Genomic DNA, 20,784 nt, shown 5'->3' with positions numbered 1-20,784 from the left:
CTGTTTGCGGTGTCGCCATGACGTATCGAGCATAGCCCATGGACGATTGGCTTCATGGAGATTGCGGCTTAGCGAATGCCTAAGCAGGTCACGCTCGGGTTTCTGCAAGTGAAATATGAGTCAGACCGGGCGAAGTCGACATCGGAATTGAGGAGGATGTCTATCTCGATGGACATGGTTATGGTTGGGTTTTGGAGTCCGCGCCATACGGACTTCGGTAACTCGGAAAGTTGCGGTGCCGGTGAGGACCTGGATGGGCGGCAGGACCCACCAATCCTTGCGAGCACACATGATCCAGCTGCTCCCTTACACGATTGCGAAGAGGCTTTCGAGCTGCGGGGAGCCGCCAAGGCCATCCGAGCCACGTCGGGGACTGCGCTCTCTGCGCACAGGGCGGATTTAGTGCCCAGTGGCGATGCGTGCTGCTGTCCCCGCGGTCCGGGGTAATCAGCAGACACTCATTGCGTACGCGTACGCGTCCTCCGAGTCCGCTGCATGGCGGGAACGATGACGCCGCGGTCGAGCGCATCGAGGCTACGTCGCGAGAGTTTGTGTACCGCGATGGGCTAGGAATACGCGAGCGTTTGTCAGGCGCCAGCGCGGTGAGGGCGATGCACGCCGATCTGACAGTCACTCGTGCCTGTCAGCCTTACTGAGACTCCCACTGAGATGTGCTCCCCCTCGCCCTTGTATTTCTTTGCATGCGCCGCCAGCCAGCATCGGCCCCGACTAGCCTTTCTGGGTAGGTTCCCCGCTGCATTGCGTAACGCAGAATCGCATTACCGATCGCACAACGCCATCTCCCGCCGTGACTAAGCCCTCGCTGACCTCCGCCATATGCTCGTCCACTCCATCCTACCAACCCCCCAATATGGTAACGCGTTTTCCAGCGCGTATCCTCTCCGTACGGTCGCTCATCCTCGACTCCCCGAACCATTAGACGCTTTTGGGCCACCACGAGTCAGGTCGCGTTTCAGAAACAATCCCGGCATCCATCCAGCCCTCCATCCGCAGGGCGCTGCGAACTGATGATTCATCTCCTCAACGCACCATCCTCTCGACCATCCTATATAAGCCAGCCTCGTCCAAACTCGGTGCGTACCACATACAGACACACCAGCACATACACAGCTAACATGTCCACCGCATCCTCTAGTCGGCCTCTTAGTCGGGGCGCAGCATGTCTGCCCTGCCGCAAGCTCAAAGCGGTATGCGCAACCTGCTCGTCATCGACCCCCGACCTCTCACTGACGAACTCGACAGAAATGTGACGGCAACAAGCCTGCGTGCGGCCGATGCATTGCAAACAACCGACCCGACGACTGCGAATACGCCACAGGTGCTGAGGTGACCAGGTCGCGTCTCCTCGAAGAGAACATCGCCCTGCTCGAGGCCCGCATCAAGGAGCTCGAAAACCCTGGTGAAACCGCACCCTCGGTACAACTCCACGACCCGCGCAGACAAGCGAGCACATCGGCCGCAGGCCCATCCCGCCTCCTCATGCCCGCCATGGCTGGTCCATCAGGTATCCCACTCTACCCCGCGAGCATGGGCCCGCCCGTTGGTGAGACCCACAGACCTCCCCGTATCCAGCGGTGGTTCACGCGCTTACGGAACGTCGCCCACACAGCCCACGTCCCGGAACCTACACCTCAAGAAGTACAGATGCTGTGAGTGTACAAGCTCCGTGCTGACTGCTCGAAAACCATGACCTGTTCTGACTCGACATGCGATGTGAATCAGGATTCAAATCTTCATGGCGAACGCATCGCAGCTGGGTTTTTTCCTCAACCCCACACGATTCCGCCGAGGCGGAGCGCCTCATCAGGAGAACGATGCACTCATGAACGCGGTGTACCTGTGGGGCAGCAAACTGTCCAATTCGACCGGCCTTCGAGCCCGGGAGTCGTATTTTGCGAACCGAGCGACGCAGGCCGCCTCGAGTGCAACGATGATGGCACAGGCCACGGCCGTCCTCCATATGATCCAAGCCGAAGTCCTGCTGGCGAATTACTTCTTCACCACCGGCCGTCTCTTGGAGGGTAGGTATCATACCCTCGCAGCGGTCGCACTGGTCACCGGTAGTCGATATCACCTCATCGACGTCGGGACAATGGGCGGGGACCCGATCGGAGCAGGGGAGCGTATCCAGGCGTTCTGGACTGTGATGGCTCAAGACAAGATGTGGGCCGCAGCCATGAACACCCCCTCGGTCTGTCAGAGCGGGCGGACCAACATTCAGATCACGACCCCCTGGCCGCTTGCCACCGGGGCCTATGAGCAGGTCAGTGTCACCGCTTGGAGACTTACATTTTGACCGGCAAACATGCTGAGTGTTCGAACAGGGCATGGTCGTGCCCCATAGCGGCAATTACTCGGTAGAGGACTTCCTCCGGGGCGCTGTCGACGACTCGAACGAAGACTTCTCGCCGCTTGCGATCCGGGTGAAGTCGTGCGGGTTGCATGACCGCGCCATATATATTGCTCAACAGTACCGCGTCGGTACGTACCCCTGGTTTTTGCCCTCCGGTCACTGAGACTCACGTCTGCTTGGGTAGACATGCCCAACCGGAACGAGTTCCTTGCCCGATTCGGTGCCCTAGACACTCTCATCGAACGGTATCACCGCCAGCTCGCCGGTATTCGCAACCGGAGCCCAGAAGACATGCGTGAGGTGCTTGTCGCGAGGACCATTACCTGCACCGCCGCCATCCAGCTGCACTCTACATTCTCGTCGCACCAGCCGATGTCCTGGCAGAAAACAGTCTGCGTCGCCGTCGCGGCTGGCCGCGCACTCGACGTCGTGAACGTCAGCCAGGGCCTCCATCTGGACCCCATCCTTGCTGTAAGCTTCCGTCTCGCATTTTTGCACATCACCACTTGACTGAAATGCTTGTTCCAGGTCCTGTGGTCGACGATCTGCAAAGTCTTGGTGGGCGAACTCCGTCGTGTCCTCCAGAGCGCGACTCCGGTCAGGCAGGAGGAAGTCGCAAACATCACATCAAGCCTTGACAAGATTACAGCCACGATGACGACTTTGTCCGCGAACAGTCCGCTCATGGGTGAGTTCCTCCTTGCCCCAGTGACTTAACCCACCGTGTAACGCGGATATTGACGCCACTTGTCTCACCACCACTAGGCCAACACCTTGCCGAGATCCAGCAAGCCCGCGCCATGTTGGCTTGAGCAGCCGACATCCCCGCCCCGTGGCTGGCCTTCAACTTCGCTCGCTGTTGCCGTGGCGTCCGAATTTGACCGCAGTTGTGCGTCACCCGGTTTCTCGTAGCCTCGTATTCCCGATGATCCCGCGCATTGCTATGCTACTGTCTTGTTCCTAGATAATCTGTGCATCACTTTGAGTGTTTACAAATCCTATGTAGCGCTCTTATTGATCAGACATTTCCGTCGTATAGATGTATCGCCACCGTGTATCGAGTATATCCCCGTGTACTCCATACCCCTGTCTCTCCGATGTACCCTTGCCCTGAATTATTCTATGTTTTGGTTTCTTCGTCGTGTTGGTGATGTCAAGGGACCGCTTTGGGCTATTTGTATCTGTCATGTTCTCCATGGAGCAGAGGAGCACAGCAACTTGACGCAGTGGAAGCGTGCAGGGCTCATACCGCTTGACACCCTGAAGTCCCTAGATCGAAACTAGGAGTTGCTATATCGCTTCATTTTTTAAATTATATACTCTCGAGTGAGAGAGCCCGCCTGTTCCACTTGAACATGCTGGGTGTATCACTATTCGATGCGTTTGTCCTGATGTGCTTCAGGCAGCCGATATGCCCGCGGTGTCCGTCCAACTACAACGCTTGCCAAAAGGGGATAGATATCTGATGCAGCACAGGTTGCACGCCATGTGGCTGGAGTGCCTGAGGCCACGGTTTGAGGTCGAGGCTTTCAGCCACGGACTTGTTCTTGCTACGACTTGCTCACGTTTTCGCCTCTGTCATCTTCTCCTGTCTTGTCTCGTTGATCGAACATGGCAGCATCATTGGCAAGACTCACCTCGCTATCGACCCAAACGCTGTCGCTTCTCCTCGAGCGCCAGCGTATTCAAACACTTCCGAACGCAACATCACTACATACGCCGCAGATTGTCAAGAATCTTCAGCAGCTGCGCACGGGCATTCTCGACTTGGAGGAGCAGGCGGGTGTTTCGGAGGCAACGAGGCTGCTGCGCACTCAGCATGAGCGGATGCGAGGCATGCTTGGCTCGGAGGCGGATGCCATGGGCGTGCAGAGGTGCGTTTCCTCGTGGGCTACACGTGCGAGAAGTAGTAGAGATACCAATCACGAGTGTAATTGTAGGTGTGAGGAGCCACAACCTCCTGCTACAATGAATGCAGACGCATCGTCGTCGTCGCAGTCTATCACAAGTCCCCCAGCGGCTCCCTCACCCGCACCCCCGCCTCCCACTTCTTCTGCGGACCACAACTATGCACCATATACGGACGACCCGGAGGCTGGATACTCGTCGGAAGAGATGATGTTGCAGCAGCGGCAGATTATAGACCACCAAGACGTGCACCTCGACGAGCTCTCGCGTTCAATCACACGACAGCGGGACATCTCGCTGCAGATCAACGACGAGCTCGATGTGCATACCGGGTTGTTGGAGGGACTGGATACCGATTTGGACCGGACGGATAGCAGGCTAACCCAAGCGCGGCGGAGATTGGATAGGGTGGCCCGGGGCGCAAAGGAGAACGGTACGTCCTCTTCTGTCATGTTTCGTAAATACCGGGCGCTGTGTTGTGGGGCTGACAACGTATGGATTGGTGTGCGGGTCTCAGGTTCGACGGTCATGATCGCACTGCTCATCCTCATCCTCCTGATTCTGATCATAGTGTTCAAGACATGACAATGGCTTGATCTCCCTCCAGATCATTACGATACCCTGTTGCCTTCTCTTCCATCTTCCGTTGCTGCTGCTTTCATTGTACAACACCTACCCTAATCATCATCGCTTCTGTCTCTGGACTCCGTCGTTCGCCGTCAGCCATCAGAATCCCCGAACATGCACAGCAAATGTTCGCCGAAGAGATCCATCGTCACGCGGCGAAACGCAAATCATTTCCGAGCCCGCGGTCTATGGGTGCTCTCCTGTTGCGACCAAGTGCGTACTCTCTATCATGCAGTTCGTTAGCAGGTGTTCTACGTACGATCATCCCGGCATCCAACGCATTGATTCTGGGCGTCGGCGTCCTGCATCTCGTTCCCAGTCTATCGCCCAGCGCGTCTGTACTCTCGCGTGGTTTCGCATGTCGTCATGGCTATCCGGGGCTAGAGTTTCCCTGGTTGTGTGTTGACTCGTAGAGGTGTCTCCCGACATACGCCGGTGGGCCCGCACTTTTGGTATGCTATTTCATAACTCCCGGTACGGTCTACTGACTCGAACACTGCTGTGCACAGGCGGCTTCTAGCGCGATCGGGAGAAGTAGACATGGTTCCACTCGGCCAATGCACCACCAAGATCGGCAGACGCGACCACTTTGCTCGAAAAGCCGCCTGCTGACTTCACGAAGAAGCGTGCTAGTGTCAGCCATTGGTAACACTCTGCTCGGTCTGTGGTCCTCCTCCGTCAGCCTTTTGGAAGGATGGGCATTCAGACGATCCTGACTAACCATAGGTCTGACGCCCAGGCTGGTTCGTAACAGCTGCCGAGGTTGCAGGCTACGAGAAGTCGCGTTCGCGGAAATCCGTCGGGTTCAGCCCGCTCGTACGCCTCGGCCGAGGACTCCAACACGCTGTCTCGACTATGACTCGTACCCCCGTCGCCAATAGAACTCTACCTCGCCGGTCACACCGAGACCAGCTTCGATATTTTCTACCCAGGCGTGCTGACCTGAGATCGGGGTGGATCGGCTGTTCCGGGTGAGTCTTGTTCCTACCTTGAGCCATTGCATCCGTACGAGGCAGGTCCCCGAGACTACCCCAAAACTACCACGAGAATATTAGACAATGGATGGTCTGACGTCTTCACGGCACGATATTCCAGTGCAGCGTTCTACTGCATATAGCCGTCTCTGCCTCACCCTCTACGGGATCAACGGACACCAGACCAACTCACGGGGGGACAGGGAGACACGTCGGTATGGTGTCATCACGCCAGCGGACGGGAAGGAAATACATAGTCGACAACAGCCCGCGTCGGATCGTTTACGCAAAAACTCAGTCACTTGTGGTATGAGACAGTCCAATATATAATGCACGACGAGAATAACCATACCATAGTACAAGAGTACACGTACACGTACTAGTTGCACAACAGAGACAACGACCACGAATAATCATGTACATGTACATAAGGGAAAGAGACACATGGTGAACGCAAATGGTTATATGCGGCTCGTATACGAGAAACTAGATTGCGGCGTACGATTCTGAATCCTCCGTCATCCAACCTCCAGAACTCCAAAACTCCAACACCCACCTCCGACCGTAACATACACAAGAAGAAGACAAAGAAAAACCACCCGTCACATGAACACAGTCCGCGAACTTCTGTTGCGCATCCTGCCCCACGCAGCCGGGAGCGCAGCGAGGTCTTCTTGCAAGGCCCTCCCCAAGCCCCGTCAGTCGCGCGAGAGGTCACATCTCCATCTCCATCTCCATGCCGTCCCACTCCTCCTCCTCGATCTTGCCGTTCCCGGTCCCGACATGGCTCTTCCACGCACGCGAGGTGAAGCCGAAGCGACCACCATGTTCGACGCTCTCGACGTCGACATAGTCATCACCATCGCGCACACGTTCCGCGTCCTCCATCTCGACACTCCCGCTCCTGCTGCGGGAGAGCGAGCTAGAGCGCAAAGAAGAGTGCGGCAAACTCCAGCCGCCCGCCCCTTCGGAGAACGAGCGATCCGCCGCCGAGGCAGAGAACGAGACAGACGTGACGGACGAACGGAAGGAGGACTGGGCGAATCCGACGGAAACGGGGGAACTCCATGCATCAGACACCGACGCCCCGCTAACGAAGCTGTATGCGCCTCCGTCCGCGCGTTCCCGGTAGGCATCGCGGCTTGTCACTGGCACAGGCACAGGTGCGGATCGCTGGTGGCCCGCAGGAGAACCAACCTGGGGGTTGCTTGAGCTGCTGCTACTGCGGTGGAGGGAGGTCGCACGGATGTCCGACGAAGACACAGTGTTCGTCGGCACGCCCACAACGCCAGGGCGGACTTGGGTGATACCGCCGGAGGAAGGGATCGCGTAATTGTGCATACGAGGGCCGGCCGAGGGCGGGCGCCCGATGCTTGTGGGGGTACCAGAGCCGCGAGAAGCTGAAGAGTTGCTGACGCTGGATGAGAGAAGGGACGGGGCCGGAACCGAGCTCGAGGTGGGATATGCGATTGGCTGGTCGACAGAAGCGACCGAGGAACCGCGGGCCTTGGACGAGGGTTTCGCATCGTGGCTGAGGTTCGCCTGATCCGGGGGAGGAAGCAGACCGCCAGAGAGGAAGGAAGGCCATAGAGATCGATCCTCGGGAAGCGATGTCCCGCCAGCTGCAGAGGGCGCTAGATGAGAGAGGATGGCGGCAGCCTAGGGAACATTACATGAGATATCTGGGGAGTGTGGCAGGAGCGGATATGCTCACCTCAAGCAACTGAACCTGCTGGTGCTTGCTTAGCAGGAACTTGGAAGCTTCGCGCCAGTGCGGAGAATGCTCCCAGCGGTGCTTGATGAGGCAAGAGGGATGACGGTAGACCTGAGGGTCAAGTGTTAGTTTACCTTGCTCTCCGTCCGCAGCTTGCTCCAAGATACATCGACATATGTGTGCGGGTGCAATGTTGAAATGAAACCTACGTACCTTCGAGCAGCTCTCACACTTGAATATCGTGCCTCTCTTCTTGCCCGTCTTAGTCACGCTTATGCCACCGCCGCTAATCTCCGTCTTCACCGGAGGAGCCGCGGAAGCTTCGCCGGGCACGACATCATCATCCCTCGTCTCTATCTTCGGTACCGTGGTGGAGGATCCAGAGGTTATCATACCCGAAGCGGAAGTGAACGACGTTGCGGTCTGGGGGATCGACTGCGGAGGCGGGGACCCGGATAGCGACAGAGTTGCCAAAGAAGACAGCGTCGCGGAGGCGGACTGCAGCAATGCTGGCCTGCGTGGGGAAAAGATTGATTCGGGGAGAGTGTCACGGAATAGAAAGAACGCACGAAGGTCGGCTCGTCGCCTCCCGTGCATCACTCATCCTCCTCCTGGTCTGGCCGGTAGACGAGAGGCGACGGTGCTTCATCGCAGCGTGAACCTTGGTGCTACTCCCGACACTGTGCCCGCCCGCGCCGAGGCTGCTCGGGCCATTGTAGCTGCCGGGGGACAAGGTGCTCTCGACAGATGACTGGCGCGCATTAGCAATGGGCCGAGCAATCGTCGCGGCTTCAACAAGGGAGAAGAGACCCTGTTCCCCGTTGCTCATCTTGTGCAAGCATGTCAGCAAGGACTGTGACACACCGGTAGGTGGATGTGGTACATACGAGAGCTGTGCTTTCCGAGCTGTCAGTCATAGCCGAGGTGGGGGAGGGAGACGCTAGAGAACGCAGACGTGGCCACTAAGCGGGAAAGTGGGAAGAAGCAAGAAGGTGTCGAGTAGAAAGACATGCGCTGAAGGACGCGGGGGGCGGTCACATTGGGCAGTTCAGCAGCGAGCAGCCATCGTGGTCGAGGACAGAGGCGAAGACGGCGGGGACAGCGCAGACAGCGGCCCAGACATGGCAATCCATTCAAAGTCCGCCCAAATTCACTGCGCTTACTGCTTATGGAAACCCCCCGCCCGCCCCGCGGCGCCTGTGTCTATTCGTGCCGCCGGCATCCTCTCCGGCACCCATTGTTAAGCTAACAACCTTCCAAGTAGCAGGTATGTTCAGACTCCGTTAAATTGCTCAGGTGTGCTTGAGAACCCAATACGAGAGGCGGTGACAGTGGGAGTACCTCACCGATCTCATGGGAGTACGGATGACATGCCCAAGTGACACATGCATGAAGCGGTCCCCTCATAATTGCTCTTTCATAGCTTACAGGACCAAATATATGGTACAATTCTTCTTAGGACACATCTGATCTGTGCGAGTAGGATGCAAACATTCAACATCGTGACCGGCGCGTGCATTGAAGATGACACGTACCGTAATCGATACACAGGCGCATATTACAGGTGCTTGTCAGAAATGGGGAACGAGTTCACGTCCACGCCATCCTTGAACCAGCGCTCCTCTTCCGTGATGGGGACATCGTTCCCGCTCATCTGCCGCTTCTTCATGCGGCCGTCCTCCGCGTATGTCCAGTCCTGTAGAGAACGACATGGGCCAACCGCGAAGCGTATGGTGTAGGCTGCCGGCGTACCTCGAGACCGTAGCATCTGTACCATTGCTTCGCACCGTCGGGCTTGACTTCGTACCATTCATAGAAGAACTGCGTCGAAGCTCAGGTCAGTACATGCTACTCAGAGCTGGGTGAAGCGGAGGTAGAGACAGGTACGCAATGCGCATGCGCGAAGATTTATACGCACCTGCACAGCGATCTTGTTCTCCATAAACGCAAACAACTCCTTACGCAGCCTGTATCCATTCTCCTTCTCCCACTTCTTGCGCAGGAACTCGATGACCTCCTCGCGGCCCTTCATGAAGCAGTCGCGGTTGCGCCAGACTGTGTCCTCCTGTCAGCGCAATGCTCAATTCAGTACGCGCATCATTTGAGACTATGACCATGACGCACCGTATATGCGAGCGCAACCTTCTCTGGAGTCTTGGTGTTCCAGAGGTCTTGCGCGATCTTAACCTTCTTGCAGGCCGTCTCGGCCGTGAAGGGGGGTACAATGGGAGGGTTCGACATCTTGAGCACTCTTGTGGTATGCTGATTGGTCTGATATGTGGAATACCAGGCGCTATGGGGTCAGGAGGCAAAGCAAACCAGGTACTTATACCATGCGAGAGGCAGTAGAGAACTGGGTGTATTCGAAAATGCCGCATAGGAGCGCGCGTGAGACACTTCCATCGCAATCATCTGACACCTTGACCAGGATAAATGGAGCATGGATGGTTGAACGATGGCGCAAGCTTAACAATGATTAGCAAAACTCGCTGTGAAAACCGGACCGCTGAGGGAAGCGTGTCGGCGAGCATCATCATGACGGAAAGAGCTCAAGATAGTAGGCGCCCACAGGCCAGGGACTTCACCAACCCTCTCTCCGGACACGACACGGTGTTTGTAGTCGCAAGCTCATGCTTGAAAATTGCAGCGCATCCCATCTAGAATTGGTACAGCACTACTATATCATCAAGGACTTCATTGATCTCAGCTGTAGGCCGGATGAATCGTCCACGACCGTGCCTTCTAAGCTAGTATATACTTCCGAAGGCCTCCGATCCGCAATTCCGTTGCAGCCGGTTAAATTACTAGGACATTGGTGGGCAGAGACAGTAGCACACTTCCTCACCAAAGACCGCAGCCAGTTGTTGCGGCCCTCCTTACACTCTACAACTAAATTCAATGTTGTAGGAGATATAGAAGCTCCCGAACTTCAAGCTTCAAGCCGAGTGTGATTTCATTCGGTTCCTTCCGGAGGAGTGTCTATTGTGACAGAGATACAGCCACTAGATGCGTGGATAAAGATAGCAATAACGATATGCGACTATGCGATAGGTAGGGTAGTACGATGCACGATCACTGCGCCGGCAGCATGCCAGTCGAGAAGTATGGTGAGGGTGAGGGCATACAGTGATCAAGCAAAGCCGAACTGCTCCTCAAGATGATGACGGGCCTGCAACAGCCGCGCTGTAGACCCAATTTTCCAATCCAGTTTCTCCGTGCCCAAGGGCTTGCTGAAGGTCGTGCCCTCCGGGGTCACGAGCGGGCTCTCGTCGTCGTCATCGTTGCTCCAGCGCGAGTTGGGAGTAGAGAGGCCAGGAAGCACGTCTGGCACGTCAATGGATGACTTGCCAGACTTCTCGATCTCGATGGGGGACTCGATGGGGGAGTCCATCTCCTCCTGGGAGCGGAAGAAGGTCTCCGTACTCATGACGGCCTCACGGAGGCTGCGCAGGGAGATGCGCTGGAGGGGATTCATGGTGAAGATGTCGAGGAGGATGTCGCACGCTCCCTTGGAGATAGGGAAGGTGTCGTAGAAGTAGTCAGCGTCGTCGATGAACTGGGCGAAGTCCTCGTCCCTCATCGAGGCCTTCTCCCATGGGTTGCGCCCGGTGATCATGTTGACGAGGATGACACCGAGGGCCCAGATGTCCGCTGCGCGAGTGTCGTATGGCGGGTAGTCATAGAGATTGCCGTGACACTCTGTGGTAGTATGATTAACAGGGCTCGCTGTAAAATTGGGAAGACGAGGACTTACCAGGCGCCATGTAGATGGCAGTACCGCTTCCGTGCTCGTCGATCATCCGCTTAGTGGTAGCGAGACCGAAGTCGGCGAGGAATACCTCCGAACCGTCCTCGCTGGCAAGGACGTTCTCAGGCTTCAGGTCGCGGTGAGCAATCTTGTGCTCGTGGCAGTACTGGACCGCGTCAATGAGGGAGACGAACGCGCCCCTCAGGAGCTCGTCGTTGTCCATGTAGACGTCCCCGGTGATGTGGTAGAAGAGATTGCCACCAGGGCAGTAGTCGAGGATGATGTAGAAGTACTCCTCGTCGTCGAACGAGTCGTGGATGGTGAGGATGTTCGAATGGCCGCTGACGATGCAGTGGAGGGCAATCTCGCGGCGGATGGCACCGAGCTCCTTGGGAGCGCGACCAGCCTTTCCGATGATCTTCACGGCACATTCGCGAGTGGGCGAGTCGGGAGACTGGCGGTTGTCGATCGCCTTGTAGACGACGCCGAAGCTACCAGAGCCGAGAACTTCGTCAAGTTCGTAGTACTCGCCGATGGTGCAGCCCATGAAGTCGGGGAGCGAAGCAGCAGCGGTAGACATCGCAAGAAAAGAAGCGTGTGGTTACGAAAGTGATGTCAAGAAGTGCGCAGCGCTCGTAATGCGTTCACCAGGAACGGAAGAAGGGTGGGAATGGGAAGGATGAGGGACTTGAGCAGAGAGGCAACATCCTTATATGCGTTTCGTGGCCAGTCGTCTCATATTGCATCGTCGTCGGCCTCGGATGTGTCCCCTGAACGGCAGAGCACACTGTAGGTTACCCGCGGACGGATACCTACTATTGCGCTCCGAATGCGTTTCCGAGGGGCGGAGTTATGATCTAGTCCGCCACGCATTGCATACCAAGGCTCGATTGCAACTGGCGAGTAGACAGCCTTGACCCGATCTGTGTCCCGTCGGATTGAATCAAGATACTGAGTATCGATCCTGAATGCAGAAAGCAAATGCCGCAGCGGATTGGATGAGCGTTCGCGCTGGAGGAGGGAAGGACATACAGTTCTTGGAATGGACTCACGATGTCAGTTAGAACGATATTTTGGGGAAGTCAAGCGGTGATAAACAGGCCACAATCAACTGGAAGTGCGAGTACGATTGCAGTCGAGACTGATTTGGCTCCTCTTTCTTGGGTGGGGCTAAGCATGCATATCGATCTGGGCTGGGGTGGTACAAGCTATTTCACTTGGGACTAGCTCCCTTCTGAACTGGTTCGTCCACGAGCTACGAATCCGATCCGAAGGGGACAAGCGGAGGATGGAAGACAGCTGAGACTCGCTCCGAGGACGGGCCGGCTGAGCTGCTTAGTCAGCAGGCGCGGGGCACTGCTGAGGACTACGCACAGGAAACCCGTCATCGTTTGCCTATTCAGGAAATGATCATGAAATGGTAAGTGAAATGTTAAGCACTATCATCCGCCGAAAGGCTGCTGAATCTCGGGTGACTACGCCTCTCTAGACTAAGAAAAGGTTGCAAGAATATTTTCTTAGGCTGAGAAGGTTCAAACATATGGTTTAGCGAAGTATCTGGAAGTTTCATTCTTTCCTCTGAATTATCTATCATTTCTCGCGTGCGGAAAGGATACGTTCTTTGCAGTGACGACGACACTCTGTATACATCAGGGACTCTACTGATTAACTGTCCGCATGATTCCCTCTCAAGCTCCACCTCAACTCCGAAGCACGCACGAGTGTTCCATCGATGCCTATAAGGGACGCATCCTGTTACTACCTTCTCTCACACGCTCTGCATAGACCGGTACGGCCATTCACTTCCTTTGGGGTTATACGTGTACATAAAGTTATTGGGGTAGTTAGAGGGCACCAAGACGCCAGAAATCTGTATGCTTACTACGCAGATGCCACCATTGACTGGGGCCCGGGCATCCGGACGCTCCCACTCGGGGAAAAGAGTCAGTGTCAATTTTGACCCATAGTACGGGCGTTGTGTAACTCATCGTACGCAGATGGTAGGACTGAGCCTCCTCTAGCTCACAACTCGGCCACTATCGAAACATGGCGTTCAGTATCGTTTCCGTTTTGGATCGTTGATCGCGGAGCCTAATCGATGATCCGCCACGCGCTGAGTCTGGGCCCATGGAGAACCAAGTTCCTGCAATTGGTACTGCATGTTCCTCACCACTATTACTGTGATCCGGCCATCCATACCGTCCGGTAGACCTACAGTGGAGGCTGCCTGGACTTCGAACTAGCTTGCACGCTGGTGTATCTTCTCGGTGAGGATCCCGAACTATGAGCGTCATTTGGCTGAGTCACTGCCGGCGCGCTGCCAGGCACCCACGTATCCTCCGGTATTCCCACCTTGTTACCGCCAACAAAACCTCCCGTTGATGGCCTCGGTCTCCAATCCAGAGAGTCTGATTGGGTCAGAGAGAAATAGTACGACGCTGGGATGCGGTTAACACCCCCACAAGCGGCGGATGCACGCACATCTTGAATTTCGAGCGGGAGCGTGTGGGGCGTCTTCGGCCAGGGAGGATCCTCTGCCACCGTCGCGTGTTCCGTGCCGCGTCACCACTCTGCATGCTGCGTATCTTTGTCGCTCTTTATAACACCGCGGGACGCCCTGACCATGCGCTCGACCTCCTCTCCCGCTCCCTTGAATCACCAGGGCTCGTGTCGCTGGGCCGTCCTCGATGTGGAACCCGTTCAACCCAAAGCCTGCACCCCCCGCGTTCGGGCAGGGCAAGGTGGTTCCTGAAACCAAGGTTTCGTGAGTAGATAGTCCATTGATCGGACGGCTTCTTGGCGTCTTGGGCTCGTCGTTCGTCATTCTGTGTTAACCCCTCGACATCTGTGCTGCCGGCGTCCTCCGTTCATCTTGTGGTATACCTCGTTCCTTTTCAATGCTGATGTTCTGCATCGCAGTCCACTATCCAGGCTCCTTTTCTCATGGCTAGACCCTATTCTGTCGGTCGGTTTCTCCAGGCCCTTACAGGCCGAAGGTACGTCGCAGACCTCTTGTCGTGGACCGTCGCACTAACATGACTTCTGACGTTCTCTCATCACAGACTTCTGGTCATTACCCGACTATCGGCTTACTGGGAGCATGACTGAGCGTGTAGAACAGAGCTTTTACGACCAGTGTCCACCTGAGGAACGTCCAGCCTTCCTCTTTGAAACAGGCGATGCCCCCCTGAAGCAGACTAACACCAACGGAAAGGTGTCGCGACACACGACCAGGTCCGACTCCAAGTCGCCAGATATTGAGGACCAGACTATCATCGACGAGTCAGGAGACGAGAAGGCGGGAAATGACTCACATTCGAAGCCATCACCTGAGCGCAGTAACGCTAACGCCGCGACGAAGAAGCCCAAGGACCCGTCTCTTTTGAAAGCGCTGCACCGCGTGTATTGGCTCCAGTTCTGGACTGCCGGCGTGCTGAAGCTCTTCTCTGGTACGTCATGGCTGCGATTGCACTCGTATGCTCACCGCTGACCGGGCACTTTCGGTAGATACCCTCAATACGACTACCCCTCTGGTCAGCCAGGTACTTCTGTCTTGGTTGACATCCTCGTTCGTGTACTACCGCGCTACTGAGGAGGAGCGTGCCGCGCTGGGGCTCGCGAAGCCGCAGGGTGTCGGCTATGGTGTCGGCCTTGCTTTTGCTATCTTCGTCATGCAAGGTGAGCGCATTTACATATGCATCAATGAAGAATGATAATCAATAAATATGGCATGCAGAGTCTTCTAGTCTGGTACGTACCTGGTCAGCTGCATATGTGCCAGCGTGGCGAACTGATCCATTCCCTCGTGCATATACCAGATGGCGAACCACTACCAGATGCGTGAGTGTCCATTACTCGCTGCCGGTGCTCGGATTCTCGGATGCTTACACGGTGCACAGTCGCGATGACGAATGGTCTATGCGTCCGGACCAGTGTCAGTCAGCTCCTGCCATCTTATGCAATCCACGCTGACGTACTTGCAGATTATCGGAGCTATCTTCCGGAAGTCCCTGCGACTGAGCGGACGGGCACGTATTAAGCACAGCGTGGGACAGATTACGACAATGATTTCGACTGACTCCGCGAGGCTGGACCGGAGCAGCTCCGCCATTCATAAGTGAGTGCATCCGTTCATGCATAGGTCAGGCGCATACTGAGCCAAGTGAAGCCTGTGGGTCGCACCGATTCAGGTTCGTAGCGGTTGACATCTGCGCACTTGTATATGCGTGATGTTATTGAACACTCGTGTCCCATAGATCGCGCTTGGTATTGGACTCCTCATCCGCAATGTGCGTACATTCGTGTTCGCTCTATACTCTACCAGTCACTGAAGTCTGCCTTAGCTCGGAGTGTCCGCTTTGGTTGGATTGGCGGTACGTTACTACGCGACTGGCTCGTCTCGCGTAACGATACTGAGAGAGTGTTGCTCTCAATATTCCAGGTCCTCGTGTTTGCCTTCCCAGTTCAGGTGTTCCTTGCGCGCGTCATGTTGATGCAACGCAAGAAGGGTGTCGTCCTCACCGACCAGCGTGTACGCGGCTCGAACGAGGTGCTCTCGGGCATCCGGCTTATCAAGTACTACGCCTGGGAGGTGTTCTATGCATACCAGGTAGGACTCTTCCGGGAGCGAGAAGTTAGCACGATCCGAAAACTCGCGTAAGTATCTCTACCTTATTTCGGGATACAGCCACTACCACGGAATGCAGGGACTAACATGCTGTTGCTCTCAGTGCCGCGCGGTCGACTCTGATTGGGTTCGTCACTGTTGTCCCTGTCCTCGGAACGGTTCTCTCCATCGTAAGTGTTCTTCGTCGTATCCTATGCAAGCACTGACTTACCGCTTCAAGATCACGTATGCCTTGACTGGTCACCCGCTCGACGTCGCCATCATCTTCAGTTCCGTGCAATACTTCAGCGTATGTGCCTCACTTTACTTGAACTTCGAGACTACCAGCAGTACACTGATAGCATGGATTGCGCAGCTCATCCGCATTCCGCTCATCTTCCTGCCCCTCGTTCTCGCCGCCACGACAGACGCCCTCGTCGCTCTCCGTCGTATCTCCACCTTCCTGCGCGCCGAAGAGCTCGCTATGCCATACACCATCGACCCCTCTAGCGACATTGCACTCAATGTCGATGGGGACTTCACTTGGGAGGAGGTACGCAAGGGCAACACTGCGTCCAAATTCGCGCACGGAAAGCATGGGAAGGGCGGAAAGGACGACAAGGCGAAGGCAAAGAAGGAGAAGCGCAAGAGCAAGGGGAAGAAGGGCGAGCCTGTGCTCCCGACGACGGCTTCGCCTGAGGACCAGGAGAAAGTGAAGGAAAAAGAGAAGAGCGAGCAGCCGTTCGAGCTCAAGGATCTCAAGCTACAGGTTCCCAAGGGCGCGTTCGTGGCTATCGTCGGACGAGTAGGCTCTGGCAAGAGCTCGTTGCTGCAGGCTCTGATCGGAGAGATGCGGAAGACTCGGGGAGACGTGCGTAATCCGTCCTCGCGCATATACTGACCCTAACAACTCTTACAGTGCGTCTTCTCGTCCATTGCGGCATACGTCCCGCAGTCTGCCTGGATTATGAACGCGACCCTCCGTGAGAACGTCATCTTCGGGCAACGGGAGGACGAGACGAAGTGAGTCCTTCCCTACCACTAGCCACCCCCTCCAAAGTGCACAACTCATGCCCCTTATCAGGTTCCGCGAGATCGTCAAAGCGTGCTGCCTCGAGCCCGATCTCGAGATGCTTCCGAACGGAGAAGAGACCGAGATCGGCGAGAAGGGCATCAACCTCAGCGGCGGCCAGAAGGCCCGCGTTTCCCTCGCGCGCGCGGCGTACTCCGGCGCAGACATTGTGCTCATGGACGACTCGCTCAGCGCGGTCGACTCGCATGTCGGCAAGAAGCTGATCGACGGGTGTCTCCTGCACGGGCCATTGGCGAACAAGACACGCGTGTTGGTCACGCATGCATTGCACGTCCTGGACAAGACGGATTTCATCTATGTCATGGACGAGGGGAGAATCGTCGAGCAGGGCACCTACACCGTGAGTTCCTCCAAGGCGGTCATATTCGGAGCCAGTCATTAATTATGGTGTTTGCAGGAACTCATGGAGAACGGGCAGATGTTCGCGCGTCTCATGGAGGAGTACGGCAGTCTCGAGAAGCAGGAAGAGGAGCTCGAACGGACCACCATTGACGACGCGCCGAAGCCGAAAGCGAAGCTGCAGGACTCCAAGGCCGTCGTCCCGGTCCCCGCGCAACAGACACAAGCCCTGATGCAAGAAGAGGAGCGAGTCACCGGTGCCGTCTCGTGGTCGGTGTACAGCAAATATTTCCGCTTCGCTGGGGGCATTATGGTGTTCCCGCTCGTGTTGCTGTGGGTCGCGCTGGCTCAAGGCTCGCAAGTTGCGAACACGCTTTTCCTCGGCTTCTGGACGTCGTCGAGTATCGGTGGCTTCACGCAGGGCGACTATATGGGGACGTATGCTGCGCTCGGCGTGGCCAGCGGCATCTTCTCTTTCGCGCTCAGTTTCACTGTTAGGTGCGTCTCTTGCTTCACGATATGCGTTGCATATGCTGACCGAGCGTCGAATTGTGCAGTCAGCTGAGCTTGACAGCGGGCTTGCGGATGTACAAGGCGGCGTTCACGGCGGTCGTGCGCTCGCCAATTTCCTTCTTCGACACAACGCCGTTAGGTGAGCATGAGAGACGACAGCAGACATGAAGCATGTTGCTCATCCGCATGGTTACAAGGTCGGATCATGTCACGCCTGTCGAAAGACCAGGATACGATCGACACTGAGCTGGCGATGATTGCCACGCAGGCGAGTAGATTGCCTTTGCTCCCGATGCGTGCTTCCTGACGGCTTCCATTCGTCTGCAGCTCCTTCTCACTGGCAGGTGTGTATCATCTGACAAGGACTGAGATAACGTCGCTCACTGTGTGCCTCCAGCTCGGTGATTGGGACGGCGGGACTAGTGTTCTACACCTTCCCCTACCTCGGCATCATCTTCGCGCCCATGATCGTCCTCTACTATGTGGCGGCGTTATATTACCGCCGTAGTTCGGTGGAGATGAAGCGCCTGGACTCGTTGCTTCGGTCTATCCTGTATGCCTCTTACTCGGGTAAGTTCGTTATCAAGACTTGTTGGGACATCATCTCACCGTCCGGCAGAGACACTCACCGGTCTCAGCACTGTTCGCGCATACCGTTCTCAGGTGAGCACCCCGACCTACCCCCGCGGGCGTTCAGTCTGACATCGTTCTCGCAGCATCGGTTTGTGATCAAGTCGGAAGAAGGACTCGATCTTGAGAATAGGGCATACTACATGACGATTGCTATCCAGCGTTGGCTCGGGGTCCGTCTTGACATGCTCGGGAACATCCTCATCCTCGGAATCGGTCTATTCGCCGCCGGGTTCAGGAAGACCGTGGACCCGAGCAAAATCGGTGTGGTGATGTCGTACACCCTGAGCAGTAAGTGCCCTCCGCACATTGGCAGCGAACGAATTTACTCATCCCGAACGTCCTACCTCAAGTCACGCAGATGTTCTGTAAGTACCTCGTTACGACATCGTCGCCTGACAGTGCTGACGTTTCATATAGCCACGATGGTCTCTACCTACGCCCAGAACGAGCAGAACTTCAATGCTGTCGAGCGGGTCTTGTACTACACCGAATTGCCTAGCGAAGGCGCGGCGACCACACCGAACGACCCGCCCCCTTCATGGCCCGACGCGGGTGCAATCGAGTTCAAGGGCGTCGAGATGGCGTACCGTCCCGGTCTCCCTGCCGTCCTCAAGGGCGTCAGCTTCGAAGTTAAGCCGGGGGAGAAGGTAGGGTATCTGCGTGATTCAGACGATTCTGTCAGCTGACGTCCACGACAGGTCGGTATCGTTGGGAGGACGGGTGCCGGCAAGAGTTCCCTCCTCCAGGCCCTCTTCAGGATCGTCAACCTGCGGAACGGGAAGATCGAGATTGATGGGAGGAACATTGCTGATATCGGACTGGACGTTCTTCGTGGCCGATTAGCACTTGTTCCCCAAGACAGCATCCTGTTCCAGGGCACATTGCGCGATAACCTGTACGTGGACTGCCACTTCGGTCGTTGCTGGCTTATTGATGCCCTCTTGTCGCAGTGACCCGCAGCACTCGAGGACAGACGCGCAAATCATCGATTCCCTGAAACGCGCATGGCTGATTCCGAGGGAAGGCCCTGTTGATCCCGCTACTGAGGCCAAGTTTAGCTTGGACTCCACCGTCAGCGATGAAGGCAAGTCAAACACAGCATTACCCATGCGTGCACAGGGTCACTAATGTGTCGCATAGGCTCGAACTACAGCGCAGGCGAGAAACAGCTCCTGGCTTTATGCCGGGCGCTGGTGAAGAACAGTCGCATCATCGTCCTCGTAAGTCTCCCTGTTGCAAACTACACGCCGAGCAATACTGATCGGTATGCCCTACAGGACGAGGCGACCAGCAGCGTCGACGTCGAGACAGATGCAAAAGTCCAGCGCACCATCCAAGCCGAGTTCTCATCATCAACCCTCCTCTGCATCGCACACCGACTAAACACCATTGGTGCGTTCCCGTGCACGCCGCATCCTACTGCAACACGCTGATATCCGCTATTCGCTCTACCCTTGCAGTATACTACGACCGCATCCTCGTCATGGACGCGGGCCGGGTCGCCGAGTTCGACGCCCCGCTCGCGCTCTTCGACAAAGAAGACTCCATCTTCCGCTCGCTCTGCAACGAGGCGAACCTCTCGCGGCACGACATCGTCAAGATCCGCGCCAGCGCCCACGGGCAGGGCTCCGTCCCCGCCTCGAGCTCTGCGTCGGTTGCAGCGGCATAGCGCGTCGTGGGTGGGGTTCAGCCTACTAGACGGTCGGACACACACTCGGAAGCCTGTTGCACGATATATTTCACGACGAACATATGGACGGACGGATCTACTATACTCTACTGACGTACGAATACTGGATGATTAGGGTTGAGGATATACTTAGAGGGATATTTCTCGACGGTCGTATCACGGCATGCACTGGCATGCTACCTTCCCCCGGGCCCCGGGCCCGCGTTAAGGCCACCCCCCAAGAGAATCAGCCCTCGGACCTGTAAAGCTCTATCATGAACCGCGCGTGCTTCGCGTGTGATCCTGCCGCTCTCTGGCCGGACAGGACACAGATCAAGCTCGAGCAATGAACAACACGCTACTGCTCGTGCAGCGGCGAAGCACACATGCAGTGCTCTCGCTGCTCATACTAATAGTACCCCAGAGGCTTTCTGACAAGCTGACATGCGGATCACCGGGAATCCCGCGGACATGGTGGTTGACGTTGGATCCTGGCCATGGGACCCACGACTCACTACTCAGACTTGGACTGTCGAGGATTCCGTGACATCCGGCATATTAGCAACGGCATTGACTCTCCGAACAA

General features: G+C 56.3%; 6 protein-coding genes and 1 non-coding gene across 7 annotated transcripts; 4 read left to right on the top strand and 3 right to left on the bottom strand.

The window, feature by feature from the left end:
• Positions 1-1,136: 1,136 nt before the first annotated feature.
• L226DRAFT_567324 (uncharacterized protein) lies at positions 1,137-3,186 on the top strand (the record flags this gene model as incomplete). The annotated part of the gene is made up of 7 exons (XM_067684014.1): positions 1,137-1,208; positions 1,264-1,670; positions 1,744-2,284; positions 2,346-2,502; positions 2,559-2,845; positions 2,903-3,062; positions 3,140-3,186. 7 exons carry the CDS (start codon positions 1,137-1,139, stop codon positions 3,184-3,186), a joined length of 1,671 nt encoding a protein of 556 aa, XP_067539723.1.
• A 400-nt stretch (positions 3,187-3,586) lies between these two features.
• Positions 3,587-3,667, top strand: L226DRAFT_t46. The gene has a single exon. It is a non-coding gene; the product is annotated as a tRNA-Met (tRNA).
• Positions 3,668-3,985: 318 nt separating this feature from the next.
• L226DRAFT_543290 (uncharacterized protein) lies at positions 3,986-4,867 on the top strand (the record flags this gene model as incomplete). The annotated part of the gene is made up of 3 exons (XM_067682191.1): positions 3,986-4,248; positions 4,315-4,715; positions 4,800-4,867. 3 exons carry the CDS (start codon positions 3,986-3,988, stop codon positions 4,865-4,867), a joined length of 732 nt encoding a protein of 243 aa, XP_067539722.1.
• A 1,486-nt stretch (positions 4,868-6,353) lies between these two features.
• On the bottom strand, positions 6,354-8,689 carry L226DRAFT_530975 (uncharacterized protein). The gene is made up of 5 exons (XM_067679983.1): positions 8,485-8,689; positions 8,167-8,426; positions 7,811-8,111; positions 7,598-7,708; positions 6,354-7,542 (listed from the first exon to the last, which is right to left on the bottom strand). Exons 1-5 carry the CDS (start codon positions 8,512-8,514, stop codon positions 6,598-6,600), a joined length of 1,647 nt encoding a protein of 548 aa, XP_067539721.1. The 5' UTR covers positions 8,515-8,689; the 3' UTR covers positions 6,354-6,597.
• Positions 8,690-8,957: 268 nt separating this feature from the next.
• L226DRAFT_530974 (DUF1348-domain-containing protein) lies at positions 8,958-10,142 on the bottom strand. Its single transcript, XM_067679982.1, has 5 exons — positions 9,722-10,142; positions 9,516-9,662; positions 9,350-9,418; positions 9,133-9,293; positions 8,958-9,068 (listed from the first exon to the last, which is right to left on the bottom strand). Exons 1-4 carry the CDS (start codon positions 9,836-9,838, stop codon positions 9,156-9,158), a joined length of 471 nt encoding a protein of 156 aa, XP_067539720.1. The 5' UTR covers positions 9,839-10,142; the 3' UTR covers positions 8,958-9,068; positions 9,133-9,155.
• Positions 10,143-10,537: 395 nt separating this feature from the next.
• Positions 10,538-12,127, bottom strand: L226DRAFT_242194 (kinase-like protein). The gene is made up of 2 exons (XM_067673182.1): positions 11,352-12,127; positions 10,538-11,296 (listed from the first exon to the last, which is right to left on the bottom strand). Exons 1-2 carry the CDS (start codon positions 11,923-11,925, stop codon positions 10,728-10,730), a joined length of 1,143 nt encoding a protein of 380 aa, XP_067539719.1. The 5' UTR covers positions 11,926-12,127; the 3' UTR covers positions 10,538-10,727.
• Positions 12,128-13,962: 1,835 nt separating this feature from the next.
• L226DRAFT_530972 (multidrug resistance-associated ABC transporter) lies at positions 13,963-20,506 on the top strand. Its single transcript, XM_067679981.1, has 31 exons — positions 13,963-14,109; positions 14,265-14,341; positions 14,408-14,794; positions 14,853-15,023; positions 15,082-15,095; positions 15,164-15,185; positions 15,245-15,279; positions 15,329-15,462; positions 15,514-15,535; positions 15,602-15,634; positions 15,689-15,718; positions 15,787-16,001; positions 16,076-16,142; positions 16,193-16,261; positions 16,328-16,822; positions 16,871-16,974; positions 17,036-17,384; positions 17,442-17,881; positions 17,941-18,035; positions 18,094-18,164; positions 18,224-18,240; positions 18,294-18,466; positions 18,516-18,559; positions 18,613-18,817; positions 18,880-18,894; positions 18,947-19,176; positions 19,228-19,424; positions 19,480-19,613; positions 19,670-19,749; positions 19,807-19,921; positions 19,990-20,506. Exons 1-31 carry the CDS (start codon positions 14,033-14,035, stop codon positions 20,196-20,198), a joined length of 4,326 nt encoding a protein of 1,441 aa, XP_067539718.1. The 5' UTR covers positions 13,963-14,032; the 3' UTR covers positions 20,199-20,506.
• The last annotated feature ends 278 nt before the right edge of the window (positions 20,507-20,784 follow it).

The sequence above is a fragment of the Lentinus tigrinus genome (genome assembly GCF_003813185.1).
Source record: "Lentinus tigrinus ALCF2SS1-7 unplaced genomic scaffold L226scaffold_4, whole genome shotgun sequence".
Taxonomy (NCBI): domain Eukaryota; kingdom Fungi; phylum Basidiomycota; class Agaricomycetes; order Polyporales; family Polyporaceae; genus Lentinus; species Lentinus tigrinus.
The sequence above is the reverse complement of the archived record's forward strand: the minus strand, read 5'-3'. Positions and strand labels throughout refer to the sequence as shown.

Coding starts and splice junctions, on each gene's coding strand:
- L226DRAFT_530975 (XM_067679983.1), bottom strand. CDS start 8,514: ATGACTGACAGCTCGGAAAGCACAGCTCTC. Junction 8,427..8,484: donor GCTCGGAAAGCACAGCTCTC/GTATGTACCACA, acceptor TGCTTGCACAAG/ATGAGCAACGGGGAACAGGG. Junction 7,709..7,810: donor AGTGTGAGAGCTGCTCGAAG/GTACGTAGGTTT, acceptor CTTGACCCTCAG/GTCTACCGTCATCCCTCTTG.
- L226DRAFT_530974 (XM_067679982.1), bottom strand. CDS start 9,838: ATGTCGAACCCTCCCATTGTACCCCCCTTCACGGCCGAGACGGCCTGC. Junction 9,419..9,515: donor AGAACAAGATCGCTGTGCAG/GTGCGTATAAAT, acceptor GCTTCGACGCAG/TTCTTCTATGAATGGTACGA. Junction 9,294..9,349: donor ACAGATGCTACGGTCTCGAG/GTACGCCGGCAG, acceptor CGTTCTCTACAG/GACTGGACATACGCGGAGGA.
- L226DRAFT_242194 (XM_067673182.1), bottom strand. CDS start 11,925: ATGTCTACCGCTGCTGCTTCGCTCCCCGACTTCATGGGCTGCACCATC. Junction 11,297..11,351: donor TGCCATCTACATGGCGCCTG/GTAAGTCCTCGT, acceptor ATACTACCACAG/AGTGTCACGGCAATCTCTAT.
- L226DRAFT_530972 (XM_067679981.1), top strand. CDS start 14,033: ATGTGGAACCCGTTCAACCCAAAGCCTGCACCCCCCGCGTTCGGGCAG. Junction 16,002..16,075: donor AGCACGATCCGAAAACTCGC/GTAAGTATCTCT, acceptor TGTTGCTCTCAG/TGCCGCGCGGTCGACTCTGA. Junction 19,750..19,806: donor ACAGTCGCATCATCGTCCTC/GTAAGTCTCCCT, acceptor TATGCCCTACAG/GACGAGGCGACCAGCAGCGT.